This window comes from Etheostoma spectabile, chromosome 18 (assembly GCF_008692095.1).
Source record: "Etheostoma spectabile isolate EspeVRDwgs_2016 chromosome 18, UIUC_Espe_1.0, whole genome shotgun sequence".
Taxonomy (NCBI): domain Eukaryota; kingdom Metazoa; phylum Chordata; class Actinopteri; order Perciformes; family Percidae; genus Etheostoma; species Etheostoma spectabile.
This window is the reverse complement of record NC_045750.1, coordinates 25,018,635-25,033,898: the sequence shown is the minus strand read 5'-3', so window position 1 is coordinate 25,033,898 and position 15,264 is coordinate 25,018,635. Positions and strand designations below refer to the sequence as shown.

The 15,264-nt window shown below is 41.4% G+C and overlaps 1 protein-coding gene across 6 annotated transcripts in view; it reads left to right on the top strand.

The window, feature by feature from the left end:
- The window catches only part of pak5 (p21 protein (Cdc42/Rac)-activated kinase 5), a 77,646-nt gene that overhangs the window by 59,450 nt on the left and 2,932 nt on the right, over positions 1–15,264 (top strand). For all 6 annotated transcript variants that reach the window (XM_032542982.1, XM_032542980.1, XM_032542981.1 and 3 more), the window contains 8 exons: positions 2,237–3,076; positions 8,150–8,359; positions 8,958–9,099; positions 9,202–9,356; positions 10,269–10,402; positions 13,906–14,032; positions 14,560–14,685; positions 14,834–14,968. In XM_032542982.1, the coding sequence (XP_032398873.1) occupies positions 2,237–3,076; positions 8,150–8,359; positions 8,958–9,099; positions 9,202–9,356; positions 10,269–10,402; positions 13,906–14,032; positions 14,560–14,685; positions 14,834–14,968 (1,869 nt within the window). The remainder of the gene's footprint in view (positions 1–2,236; positions 3,077–8,149; positions 8,360–8,957; positions 9,100–9,201; positions 9,357–10,268; positions 10,403–13,905; positions 14,033–14,559; positions 14,686–14,833; positions 14,969–15,264) is intronic.

Below are 15,264 nucleotides of genomic sequence, written 5' to 3'. Positions count from 1 at the left end.
CTTCAGATACAGTATTAGGGGACCACTAAGGTCTATTTAAAAGCAACCAAAGAGAACCATATCATGGGACCTTTTAATATGTATCCTCCAGGGGATGTACAAATGTTTATGGCAGCAGCAGGCATGGCTGAAAATGTGAAACAATATGGAACCATCAGGCGGTAAGGGAGATATGATTTCCCTGATGAGCTCTCAGTCAACACCTCTGTCAGAAAGGTATTTTGGGGCAAAATTCAGACCTTCTTTTATGGGACAAAAGAACAAAAAAAGTGTTCTTAATAATAGGCAGTAATACTTTGAGCCACATAGATACATGAGACAGAGAGATGAGAGGAAGACTGTGTGTTTGCAGTCACTGGATGCAGGTAGCTAAGATGAATCCTTGTGTCAGCACAATGTTGCTGAGAGTTGATGATTATTCCAGCTTTTCTGAGACTGCCTAAGTACATGTGACATGGACGAACTACAGCGGAGACAAGTATGACAGTTATGTGACAGACAACAAGGCATGAGTGCTGTCAAAGAATGTCAAAGAACTTGCTGATGTAACATTCATCGGGTCTAAGAGTAAGGTTCACCAAACACCTTCGGAGGTAGAAAAGACCACCAAACATACATGTGAATAATACAATGGGTTTACTACTGCCAGCTTTCTCAAAATTAAAATGAGGATTTTATTTCTAAAGTAAAAATAGAAAAGTACAACATGGTTAGTTCAGGTCATCATTACACCACATACCCTATTGCAATGTATCCAAAGTTCCTCCCATGGTGATGAGTGTGTGCAGTACATTTCTAGCAATGGCTGCCCCAGTGGGAAATAAACAGCTGTGCTGTCACTGTGGAACAGCCATGCTGAGTTACAGTTAGTCCGTTCAGCTTCATTGTACTCCATGAATGCTACAGCTTTAACAAACCCCATCCTTTTATGTTATTCTGGGGAATATCATTTTTTGAATTTCAAGGAATTTCCGCAGGCTTGTGAAAGCCACATAAGTTAGCATTGACAGGTGGGTGGGTAACGGATGTGGATAATGAGCTGAAAGTTGACTGACTAAGACCATGAAAATCATCAGTGTGCACATACACCTAAAGCATGAGGGCACTTTCATGATGTACATGGAAAGTAGTGATGTAAAAGCACAAGGATTTGTGAAACAACTGTGATTGTGGCTAGTTAAAGCCTATAATCCAAGGACAGCATCACAAAAACAGTCACGTATACAAAAAAAAGTTTTTCAGTTTTGTTTGATCACCACAAAAAGCTCTCAAAGAAATTATGTAAGAATTATTCAAACAATAACTCCAACAACTCAGCCTCCTCTCAGCCCTCAGCAGTCACGCAACATGTTTCTATTGTTCTAATGTAGCTTTTCCAGTGATGTCCAAGTAGTAGAGAGACCGGTAGATAAAAACTTTGTCTCTCGTGATGGTGAATCCTCACAGTCCACACCAGAAAAATGGCAATACGTGTCGCGCGCACATCATGCATGCGCACAGAGTGTATTTCAGCGAGTCCTGCTGTAGCACCAGTTCCCTGTGACTCACGACACATCCGTGTAAAGGGCTTAACACAAGGTAGGAGGGGATAAGCAGCACCCCTGATGTTTAAGCTGCCTATGCTTTGAAGCAGATGTGAGCATGTGTGTGTTCAGTCTCTCTCTCCCTCTCTCTCCTCTCACTTCGTGTTTGTGTGCGAGCGCATGCTGGTGTGCTCATGCAACTTACAAGCGCTAAACCAAACGTCACGACTATTAATGTATTCTGATCAGCCCACTGAAAATTAAGCTAATCTGTTGTGAGGGAAATGGAGCAGGAATTAGTTCCTTCAATCTTCCACTGGTTTCCTTTTAGCATCTGAGGTATCCCACCATTTATCTCCATGCATTTTCAAGCTGCATCCCAACTCGCAACAACTAGTGGTTGTGAAGACTGATGCCTGCACTTCTTTCCGATGACAAATACCGGCGTTCATTTATTGCAAGTGATGATTAATTTCATACTTGTCACAAAGCCCTGATACACATGAATTGAAATTCCGGCCTGAAAATTGACATGTCTTTAGTTGAAGTTGATTAAACAGGAATTTCAATTCATCCCATTCAGCTTTCAGCCAGGAATGATGTACTGAAATGGAAATGTACTGCAACCCAATGTATCAGGGCTACCTTCATTAAACTCTCAGGCAGCAGACTCTCTTGTATGTTAAGTGTAAATGTGTTTGTTCTTCTCGTAGACCATTGTTCGAGGGAACCGGCCACCCAAAGATGCTTCCATCAACGGCCTGTTGGAGGATTTTGACAACATCTCAGTAACGCGCTCCAACTCCCTGCGTAAAGAGAGCCCACCAGGACCCCACCAAGCTGGAAGCAGCTCCAGACCCTCCGGGAGTGGTCATCCCAACGCCCCGGAGGAGAATGGATTCAATCATTACTATTCCCGCTACTCCTGTGACCTAGACGCCTCCAGCAGGGACTTTTCTCTTGATCCCAGCAAGCCAAGCTTGTCTATAGATGGGGACTGGGCAGTTGGGAGGCACTATCGATTCACCAAGCAGAATGGTCACTCGTACCCAATACGCAGCCCCTTCTACCCGGACGCCATGCCCCAAAAATCAGACTATGGCAAGCTTCCCCCGGACTACCACACCTACTTGGAGAGCAAAGGACGCTCAGCCGACGAGGTGGCCTCCACGGTGGGCAGTGGTGTGGGCTCCAGCGGCTACTATCGGGCGTCTGTGGGTGGCTCGTCCAGCCAGGACTACCGGGACACTTCCGTAGGCACGCCATCTCGTGCCTCGCTACACAGTGAGCAGATTAACTACCCAGATAGTGAGTGGAGCTACGGCGGCCTTCGGGACGAATACGAAAAGCGACCCAAGAGTTCCTATGTGACGCAGACCAGCCCCACGCCGGCTATTAGACAGCGATCTCGGTCAGGCTCTGGACTGCAGGAGCCAAATGTCCCTTATGCAGCCAGCGGGGCTTTCAAGAACCCTCCCCAGGCCCACCCATACAGCTCCTACACTTACCCCCGCCTCTCGGAGAGTCTCACTAACTCACAGACCTTAACCAAGGTAACTTAAACCAAAACACAAAAAACGCATTGCATTCTAGTAATTTCTTATAATTTTTTTTAATCTATGACGATAATTGTGACAGAGACTTTGACAGTGTTTAGTCTAAACTGAAGGGTATATTGTATAAGATACCAAATGGCTATAGTGGCTATCCAGCACTCCTGACAAGCCTGTAGAAACATTTGTAGAAACATTTCAGAGAAAATTACACAGATGAATCCACACATTTAGTCCAACCTCCCATCCATCTGCAATCTCTTTCAAATATTCAGTCATCTTTCTTTCTCTCTCTCTCCCTATTTTTCTGCTTCTCATTCTCGCTCTACAGTATACATTTTTCTGGGCCTTCCTGTCAGATATTGTCAGCTGTTAATCTTCTCTTCCCTGAAGGAGGCAGGCGCTGCAACATACAGAAATACCCCTCTTCAGAAGCCACTGTCTCTGCACACAGATCAATTAATGCTCCCACTGACCATCGACCAGAAAACTCTGAATTACACAAAGAGAACTAGACTAGACAAAGAGAGGCACAAAGGAATGTAGAGAACAAAGAAAGAAGTAAAAGGCAATGGCATTGCTGTAAGAGAGTGGGAAAGAAAATGAGAATACTAAAATCAGGAGGTCAAAAGTAGACTAAAACTGTAACAATCCGCCACATTTAGATAGTGATTGTGTGTTTTTATTATGATAAAATTGTATATAACCTAAAAATTCAAAAACCTCAAAGAAAAAGTAGAACATTATACAAAATTCTAAAATATAATATATTTTTCTTAAATATAAAATATATGTTAAATACTGTAACAAACAAAGAGAGGCTTAAATTGGAGTAACAAAACTTTGTTGTTAAAATTTGTGCAGAACTCTTTTTAAAAAAGGCAAAAATTGCAACCCGAAAATATATACTGTGATTACAACAACAACAATGTATGATACTAGCTTGGTGCGTCAAAAGAACAAAACAAGGTAGCTGTTACTATGGCAATTAAATATCTATTAGGCAAATTTTAGGTCACGTTAAATGTGTTACAAAGGTTACAGTTACACAGCTGTGTGTCATCTGCATAGAAGCTGTGTTCCGTATGTAGAGAATAAAACTAGATACGGATATTAATCGTAGCCATCAATACAATCTCGTATCATGGGTGCTCTTAATCAAAGATGTCACTAAAAAACAACAGATTTTTGCAGATTAGCACCTCAAAGATGAGAAAAGGGCCAATTATTAGGTTAGATTATACTCGGCAGGTAGCCAGGAAAATATTATTGACGTGAGAAAATAATGTACAGGTACAATTTGATTGTTTTTGTCCAGCCACATGACTTGCTGTTAATGTCATGTTTCATAGCTTTTAGCTTCCCATCGTGTATGAAACACCTGCAGTGTAAGTATGCTGGCACTGGGAGAGTGGGATGCAGCCTGCGATGTGCTCCAGTGGAGCAGTGGGAGAGGTACTCGAGAGATTCCAGACTCCACAGACAAGAGCAAACAAATCTTCCATGAATTAGTGGCTGTGTAATGTAACCATATGTTACATTACATATAACATTACACGTTCCAGTATTATTTTCTCATGGTGATTCTTTTATACTATATAATATTATTGTGCAGAACTGTGTTAGTTACAGTAAAATATACTAGAATAGGTTAAATGCAAGCAGGGGTAAGTCACAAAAACACTGGTCACTCTATAAGGTGTTCTCCATATAATATCATTGTCTAAAGAATTCAGTGCCCTATTAGGCCCATTGTAGAAGGTCCACCATCCCTCCTTAACACACAGTGAGACCAGTAACTGAAAGGAAGCTAAGTTCGCTGATGTAGATCCCAGGGTGCCTTGATGAAAAACCATTTAACCTGCATGCTTCAGTAAATAACCACTTATAGAAAAACAGCCACAGAGAGTGCAAGGGAAGCAGGATTGGCTTGATGCAGGGGAAGGTCATTTTTCTTACATATTGTTTCTTATTACCACTTTCAGAGTCGTGCTTGAGGAGGCACATTTGCTCTCCTGGAAATGTACAGTATGTGAAGGGAATGTAAAGATTTAACAGGATGCAGCTTGTATAATGATCCAAAAATACTAAACTACTAAAAGACATAATCTCCATCAGACTATATAAGGTGTATTGTTAATATATGATGTTCTATGCAGTGTTTTGTCAAATCCTAAATAAAATAGAAAATAGGTCATAGTGAAAAGTGGGCTGAGGAATCAATGCACCCTAATTTGTCTTGTGATGGTTGGAGATTCTGCAGCAGTGGTATGAATAAAAAGAAAAAACACGGAGTCATCTGGCAGCTTAAGAATTACTATTCTTCTCGGCTCATGGACCTTGTAACAAACCCGCCCCTCTCTATCTCCTCTCGCATTCTCTTCCTTTTCTTCTCTTTCCCTCTTTCAGCCCACTCACACCACTGAAGTAAATCCTTCTTTTTGCCTGCTGTTGGGAGCCGGTGGGGATGTAACAGCAGACAGCACGGAGACTTGGCCACACACAGACACTCAGACCCAAACACACATGCACACACACACGCGCTCTCTGTCTTCCTTCCTCTCTCTTTTCTCTCACTCTCTCGCTCAGTGCAGCAGCTCTCGGTGACAAATTGATGTTGCAGCACTTTCCCTTTCTGCAGCCTTAGCATAAAACTGGCCGAACGATGTTCCAGCGCGGAATTCAATTTCACAGTTGAGTTAGGTTGTTGATTACCCTGCCAAACTCAGATTAATGCACGTTTAACCAACATGGATCAGGAGACCCCTGGCTGACAGCCAGCCAGCAGTGCCGGTCAATGATAGGGGGGCATGAGACTGTCCCATCAGCCCCCCCACAACTGGCTGAGAGTGATTGATTAAAAGAGTTCACACCATGTAATTTTACACCATCCCTACACATCAGGACTACTCCTCCTGTCCTGTGTGTGTGTCTATGTGTGTGTTTCTGTGTATGTGTAAAGAAAGCGAGTGATAGGCACAGAGAGAGAAACAAATACAAGAGGAGTTTCTTTAATTAGTCTGTCAGTCATGCTGGTTGAAGAACATTTTTGGGAGGTGTGGTAAAGGTAATTTAATTTAATCTCTGCAGGGGGGAGGCAGCTTGATCCACCTCTGTCTGTTTATTCTGAATAGTCCACCCTGCACTATTGAGATTTAGCAATCACACTATTATATTTTTTGTTGTTACATTTAAAAAATTTAAAAATAACATACTTTCTTTTTATGCATGTTGAAGCCCTTTCATTTCTCTGCTGGTATGTTATGTGTTAATGGGACTGTTTAGCACCTGAACATGCCAAATTGATTTCATCACTTCAACCAAGCCAAATTTATATTTTGTAAATGACTTTTCTCTGGCAATCCATAATACTCTACATTATACATGCCAATAAGGATTAAATACCACCAGCATTTCCCACTATTTAGTTTTTTTATTAGCTATAAACTGGCATAGTATGACATAGTACATAGATACAATGAGCTTTTTGTGTGTAGGTCAGGCCTATTATGAGTCAGACCAGTTCAGCTGAGTCATACAACTGAGCTTTTAATAGTTCTCTCAGAGTTAAGCTCTGTGTGTGTGTGTGTGTGTGTGTGTGTGTGTGTGTGTGTGTGTGTGTGTGTGTGTGTGTGTGTGTGTGTGTGTGTGTGTGTGCTTCATGCTCCATGCTCCATGCTCCAGCCCTGCTTTAAAGGAGACTCCGGTGTTTCTAGGATCTTTAAGTTGCTTCTGAATCTTCTTTATGATCATAAATGTCCTCTAACAGCATGTTAAGAACACTGTTTTTCTATAGTTTTTATTAATTTCTTTGCCTGGGTTCGTGTTTCCCCGCAAAGTCACAAAATGATTCATGGCAGGTCGACGGCGCTACAGTCACACTTTCTGACAGGTCACAGAAAACACTGGAAACGCCTGTGATGTTGTATCCAGCCAGATAAAGGGTAGCAGGAGATTTCTTTATATAGGATTGTATTTTACTTTTATTTTAGAAGTTAGGGCTGATACTGGGGCTGGGCCATCACAGAATCATCATCATTTTTTTTCCAGTCTCTGTTTGTGTTGGCCTCTTCACTTGTCCCCCTGTACTCATGTAAAGTGTCTGTGGGTTTCATGAAATGTGCTACATTAAATTAAGTTATTATGACGATGGTTGCTACAACAAACTCTTAATGCTTTAGCTCGTGACACAGTGACAGTAATACCCGGTTTAGCTCCCGATACATCCAAAGTAGGCTTTGTTACTGTATCCAACACTTGAAATGCAACAATGCACCTGTATCGCATTCTCTTGTAAATGAATGATTTTCTGTCCAAGCACAACATTCATCACAACTATATGGTTAACAGCAACGCTAACTCAGTAATCTACCGCGGGCAATAAAGCACCATAAAGAAAAGACCTTTACAACAGCAGGTGTCGTAAAAACACTACGCTTTTGTCCAAAGCGGCCGCTAGAATCAGCACAAACTGGAAGTTACATAAAGCCACTCTAAGGAAGAGGTGTGTCCCAGATCTGGATGCTCCCTGGACTCTTGGTTGATGAATGGAGTAGTTGAGGAGCATTGTGGGGTGCTAATGATAAAATATGGTCCCTGTCCTGTGGATTAAATGTCCTCTGTTAGGTCTGTCAAGGGCTAATGTACCTGCAGACATCCCTGGAAGTAGAGCTTTTTTTTTTTACTCTGGACAGTGTGTGTGGCCCTGCATTTACATGCATACAGCACAGTACAGTACACAGTATACACAAGTTCAGCGCCTGTGTAAGTGGACAGTGTTCTTGGGGGTGGTAGTAGCTCAGTCAGTCGAGACTGACCGCAGGGTCACTGATACAAGACCCTGCAAGGACCAAGTATGGCAGCCTCCTCGGCACTGCCAAACCAAATCCTGTGATGCTCCCTAATATAATAAATATTATAGCATATAGCAGTGAAAACTGAGTGAAAAAAACATTTACAGTGAATACAAATATAATTATATAATATATCTAATAAAGTATACTTTACTCTTCTTCTGAAATTGGTGGATCAAACACCAATCAAATAACCTTGTCCTTGTCCTCTCTCTTCCAGGGTGACTACGAGCGTCCTGCACGGGACGGCAGTCCTCAGGTTACCAGTGGTGACACCTATCCCCGGGGGCCCCTTAAGCAGCCTCAGAGCCACATCAAGCCACCTGGCTACCCGCCGGCCCACCTGCCCTACCCTCCTGTCTTTCACCATTACAAACCTTCCCCCTACCACCACCCCCCCTCCCAGCCCAGCCCACCGTACACCCCTCAGGTACAGGATGTTCATTATGTTCCCTTCCATGTGTGATGATAAACATTTGAGAGACGCTCCTATCAGGCTTTTTAAGGCCCATGCACTTACAATCATTTTAATGTAATTTGAATGGGATTACTCCATATTAATAAAACATCTTGATAAAACAATATCGTCACTGCCCAGTTAAACCATGTATCTCCATATTTGGAGAAACTGAAATATTGGGTATTCCTCATTGATTTGACAAAATAATTCTGTTTCTTAAGGCAAATAAACTCACAGGAAAAAAAACATTGAATTGTCTGGAAACAGGCCAAAAATCATGACATTTTGGAGATCAATGGTTTTCACAGGACATTGATGATTGTGCTATAGATTAGGGTAAACTAATGCATATTATGTTGCTTTGGAAGTCACTTCCACTTAGTTGAGTGGGTGTTTGCTGCATGAATTTGACAAACCAAACTAGACCAAGACCAGTCAAGATTCATTCCATTGTCAGCTCAAAGGTCCCTTTAAACTAAACTAAAAATTAACTAAAATTCATGTAGGAATATATCAACACTATTTTATAGCCTCTTTCTTTTCCTCTGTCACTCTGTTTTAAATACAGGGGGCCTACTCACAGCCTTCATCACCCTACATCCCCCCAGGGGCCTACCCGCCTCCTTCCTGGGGCTCCAGCTCCGACACTCAACCCTCTAGAGTCTCTCATGAGCAATTCAGAGCTGCACTTCAACTGGTGGTCAACCCAGGTGAGAAATGGACAATACAAAGGGACACTGAAAGGCCTTACATAATAATAATAATAATAATAATAATAATAATAATTGAGCTTTGTTTGTGTTTGCCTACAGGCGACCCTCGGGAATACCTGGACAGCTTTATCAAAATCGGCGAGGGCTCCACAGGCATCGTGTGCATCGCCAGCGAGAAACACAGCGGCAAGCAGGTGGCTGTGAAGAAAATGGACCTCAGGAAACAGCAGAGGAGAGAGCTGCTCTTTAATGAGGTGTGAAAGTCTGACAGAGATAGGGCGTAACTGCAGTACACCTCAAGCATGCTCACACCTAAAGCTGCCCATTTTCCCACTGACTATCATCCCTGGGTGTTACAGTTTACACAACAACACAGTTACTGCAGGCCTGGTTTTGTATGTTTTGCATGTGAGAATTAGTGGAGTGTTTATGTATTTAGAGGCTTGGTGTTGGACGTTCTACTGCTACTGTAGGTGAGTTAACACGACATGCCCACCATCCACTATCGTTTTGCTGATTGCTGATAGCTCAAACAAGCAGCAGCAGAGAAGAAACTGTTTTAAATAGCATCAATAAAGATGACTCATTTTGTGCCAAATACTTTAAATAAATATAAATCCCAACATCCCACAGCAATACAGTAGCTCGCTCTATTTCCTTAGCACATATTCATGGCAATCAAACCAATAACACTTGCACTGATTCAATTCTGTGTGTGTGTGTGTGTGTGTGTGTGTGTGTGTGAGTGAGAGAGAGAGAATGCATGTACTGTATGTATGTATGTATGTTAGCACGTGTGTACAGTGAACACAGATGTGAAGCAGTGGGTGTTCAGTTGGAAACTAATTTGCTTTGTGTAATCCCATTAATTTCTGAAAGTAATCCTTTTATAGCCTTCAGAACATGTTCACATTAGACAAAGGGAAATTCAATTAATAGATAATTAAAATTACATGTCTAACTTTATTTATATAGTTTTAACAGAATATAAATAGTGTTTTGTTGTACTATGTAGTATGTACTCTATATATATATATATACACATACATACACCGAGGTTTGTGATAGCTCTGTATCATGTATCGTGAACCAATACCAACAAAAACAAATTTTAAATGAGTAAATACATAATCAACGTCCTTTCCTTCTGTCTGTCTGTGTTTTAGGTGGTGATCATGAGGGACTACCATCACGAGAACGTAGTGGACATGTACAACAGCTACCTGGTGGGAGACGAGCTGTGGGTTGTCATGGAGTTTCTTGAGGGCGGGGCACTCACTGACATTGTGACTCACACCAGGTAACCTCTCTTGGGTATAGAAATACAGTCAAAAACAGAGTCACAATACAGAAGTGAAAGAGTTCCAAGACAAGGACCAGACCTGCATGCAGGTACACCGGGGTCCTAGCACCCGGAAACAACTCAGAACCAATCACATTATCTTCTTAATAAGGATAATGATTTAGTTTACTTAATCTTTTCTAGTAGAAACAACCTACTCTTAAAGACTAGTACTATACTAGTGCGTTGGTGCATTGGCAAATTTTGTATGACATTTAAAGTTCTAAAATATAACTGCCAGACAAGACTTTTCCTGCTTTAAATGCAATTAGGAAGATCCTAAAACTGCTTGTCAATCAGTGGATGGATGCCAGAGTAAGAGCATCCGTACCAGTTTAAGGAATTAAAGGAAAATAATATGCATATTTGCTTTGTTCCTGGAATGCACTGTAGATGGGAAGATCAAAACCAATCACACTTTTTTAAGTTGAAATTTCTGAACGACCAAATGCAAGTGATGTTCTGGTGATATTGGTGACATCACATTGGTTGAACTGGTAACTAACAAGCAAAGCTGCGTTGTTAAAAAAAAGCTCCAAAAGTCACCTCATTTGCTCCACACATCAGAAACTTGACAAGACAACCGAGAAACAAGCAGATGGGTTGTAAAAGTAGTGCGTTTGATAGTTTTAAGAGTATTGTTCTCCAACTTTTCCTAATTGCTTCTCTGTTGTGGCCGTGTTCCTGAGCTGCTGTCTCATTGTTTTAAGCTTACTTTGTGCTTCGTGTTTAATTACAGTCATTTGCGTGAAGTGTCAGCATTAGTGTTGTGCGGTGTCGGATGCTAATAACACGCTTTGGTGAGGCTGAGCACCGCTTCTCTCCCACACAGATGTTTGCCCGTTTGTGTGTTCGGTGTGTGTGTGAGAGAGTTTAAATAAACAGAAGTGTTTTTAAAAGTACTAATTGAAATCTCAGTAAAGAGGATATCATTTGGCACACTTGTTCTCTCTTTAATTCGCCCCTTTTCCCTGTTTCAGTTTGTGGAATTCTAAGTATTAAGTATTATATAATCAGTCCGAACAAAGACACAAAGAAAGAGGCAAAGTTAGTAAAGTAAGTTACTTGATTTAATTATCAAGCATTGTATATATCCAAGGTGATAATATATAGAGAATATTCCAGTGTGTTTTTTTTCTTGGTAATTACAGCCGTATTTGTTCAGGTGAATGCTTTGTGCTATTTTTGTTAGGCCTTTTGTTGTAGAAACAACTGCTGCCTACCTTGCAATGTGCAAGCCTCATCAGCTCGCTGGGTAGTTGGCAGCAAACTCACACACACACACACACACACACACACACACACACACACACATACACAAGCAAGTCAGCAGTGGCAGAATGGGCGTCTTCCAGAACTATTTCAATCGCTTTCAGATTTAAATTATAAGATTACTATAGAATTTGTTGATGAGCTGTTCTTCACAAGGATTGCGTGCGTGTGTGTGTGTGTGTGTGTGTGTGTGTGTGTGTGTGTGTGTGTGTGTGTGTGTGTTCATAGGTGCATGGGTAATTCACCTCCCCTTGACAACCTTGTCAGGCTCATTAAAACTGTTTTTCACTTGTGTGTGAAACCATTTCTATTTCACTAATCCTGTTTCGTTCAATTGTGTGCATTCATTTGGTGTGTGTGTGTGTGGTGGTGTGTTGTGTGGACAGCTGGAGGGGGTGGGGTAAGGGGGGGGAGTAAGAGGTGAATTTTTTTTGCATACACCATCCCATTCACTTTGAGTTAGCCAGTTGTTTTTCCATTAGCAGAAGGCTAATTTATCTCTTGTGATTGTAAATGCATACATGTGTGACAAAAAATCTGTTGCAATCTGGTATGTGTGTGTGTGTGTGTGTGTGTGTGGTGGGGGGCCTGGGGGTTGTTTCTCATAATTCAAGTTTATAATTGACTTTCTGAAGTGACTACTTCTACAGTGGGATCTTTTAGACTAAGATGAAGAGATGAAGAGAGAGGTGTGTGTGTGTGTGTGTGTGTGTGTGTGTGTGTGTGTGTGTTCTATATGAAGGAACATGTACAACAAATATGTGTGTTTCCTTGGTCTATGCATGCAAATGAGCGTGTCTCTATTTCTGTCCATGTATGTGATGGCAGTTTACAGCACACACACTCAAGCACATGGCCTGGCCCGGCCCGGCCTGGCCAGCTGGGTCTAGATGTTAATGTTCAGTGGAGCTGTGAGTTTCTGTGTGAGCTCAGTCAGACGCACTGCATCACCCTGTCTCTCCATATGGGACCCTCCTGCCTGCTCTGCACATCACAGCCTCAGCCGCTGCAGGCTACAGAGGGGGGGTTTCAAACCGGATGTCTGCTCCATCTTAGCTGTGTTTTGAATTGAATCTCTTTAAAGAATGACAGCAAAGTCTGAAACAGTAATAATGTCTACCACCCAAAAAATGTGTTGTTACTTAAAATATTATAATATATCTTCTTTAGTGGCTGGATTGGCTCAGTGGTAGAGCAGGCACGCATGTGCATAGAGGTTTATGCCTCAATGCAGAGGTCCAGGGTTTGACTCTGACCTGTGGTGGTTTCCTGCATGTCTTCCCCTTTCTCACCTAGCTGTCCTATCTAATAAAGGTGGAGAACACCAAAATATAATCTTAAAAAAAAAAAAAAAATCTTCTTAAGCTATTGGCTATATTGTCTTTTGCTGTAGTTTCTTTAAAAATTGGTGTACAAATTGATTTAATACAATTAATTTAAGGCAGTGGATTATTTTTTTACTAAGTCTAAAACCTAGCCTACTTTCTCCTTCCTACAATGCACCACAGAGAAAGAACAGAGTGCAGCCAAAACATTAAAAACATTAAAAATATCTACTACCACAGACTTTCTTATGCATAACTATGGAAATAAATGTATTTGATAAATACAAGTGAAAATAAGGTATTAGAATAATAGTTCTGAATGTTTTTAATTAGGATGACATAACCTAAAATATGAACATGACGTTTGCAATAGAGAGAAAGAAGAAAATCCAGGGTAAGACTTTTTAATATAATAGTTAATAGCATAAGATTAAATAAAGTAAGGACCCTCCACAGCACTCCTACTATCCTGACCTCAGCCAAAAGAAAAATTACAATTCCCTGCTCCTTTTATGATTCCCCATCCCACCCTATAGTTTTCCAACAGTCCCTAAATGCTTCTCAAATTTTCAGTTTGTGGGTTTTTGGCACACCTTAAAAAATCATTGAAAGTTAAAAAGCCTCCAATCTGATTGTTTTGTGTATTTCTGGGCAGATTCAATGTTGCATATTGCATGTTGTGTTAACTAGTCAAACGTGTATACAAGGACTGCAGCCATATAAATACATACTGTATTTGTATGGAAAGTGTTTTGTTCTTCTTACATTTCAAGATGTCAAATATGGTACGACATGCTCTTATACTGTCAATGCTGACACGTGTGTGTGTGTGTGTGTGTGTGTGTGTGTGTGTGTGTCTCACAGGATGAACGAGGAGCAGATTGCTACAGTGTGTTTGTCGGTGCTAAGGGCTCTGTCCTACCTGCACACACAGGGCGTCATCCACCGCGACATTAAGAGCGACTCCATTCTCCTGACCAGTGATGGCAGGGTAAGCGCACATTATGAGTGTGTGTGTGTGTGTGTTTCTATATGTGTTAAATCAGATTTTGCATTCACACTCCTCCCTTTGGGATGTTATTTAACCCGGAGATCCCCATTTAAACAGAGATCTTACTAATACCTCAGGTATTAATATTAATTACTACCCTTGTTCCTGTCATTGGGGAATTCAGTATAACTCACACACACACACACACACACACAATGACCTTCTCCATGGGTGCCACTTGTCAACAACCAGTGCCAGAAACTCATCATCATCAATTACTACTCGTCCCCTAGTAATTAAATCCTGCCTAATGCCTTCTAACGAGCTGATAAGACATGATTAATTGAAGGCTAATTAAACACTAATACAGGAGATTAGTGTCTTCCATGAAAGCTCTTCATCACAATGGGTCAGTGCACTTCTTGACATCAAACACAGAGGTTCTGAACTAATACAGTCTCAACTGTATGTCCACACACCTACACGATCGAGAGTGGATCCTGAAGGCAGCATGTGTGTGTTTGCAGATCAAGCTATCAGACTTCGGCTTTTGTGCCCAAGTTTCCAAAGAGGTGCCCAAGAGGAAGTCCCTGGTGGGCACACCCTACTGGATGGCACCAGAGGTCATCTCTAGACTGCCTTATGGGACTGAGGTGAGGACGACAAACACACACACACACACACACATAAACACACTCACATGGAGACTTCCCAGTTTAATGTACAATTGTAAATTCTTATGTTTTTCTTATGCTGACTTCAGTTCCAGTGCACAGAATGAATGTTTCCGTGTCTATCCAGGTGGATATCTGGTCTTTAGGCATCATGGTGATCGAGATGGTGGATGGAGAGCCCCCCTACTTCAACGAACCCCCTCTGCAGGCCATGAGGAGGATACGAGACAACCTTCCCCCCCGGCTAAAAGAGTCGCACAAGGTACGAAAGACTTTGATGCAGGTTTTTTTTACAGAAAGCATAGAGGAAGGAGATTATGAAGTCAAAGGTGCATGGCCTTATGAATAGATCATTCCAAAAATTCAAACTCATGACCATGTTTTGAGAAGTCTGTCGATACATACATTTTTTTTTTTTTTTTTTAAGAAGTCTTTGCCCATATCTATCATTGATTTTTAAGTGTGAATGCATTAATATACAAAGTAATACATGCAGCTAGTCTGTATGATTGCTCTAACATGAACATTTGTACTAGAGTGCGGATCGGGCCGGATTTT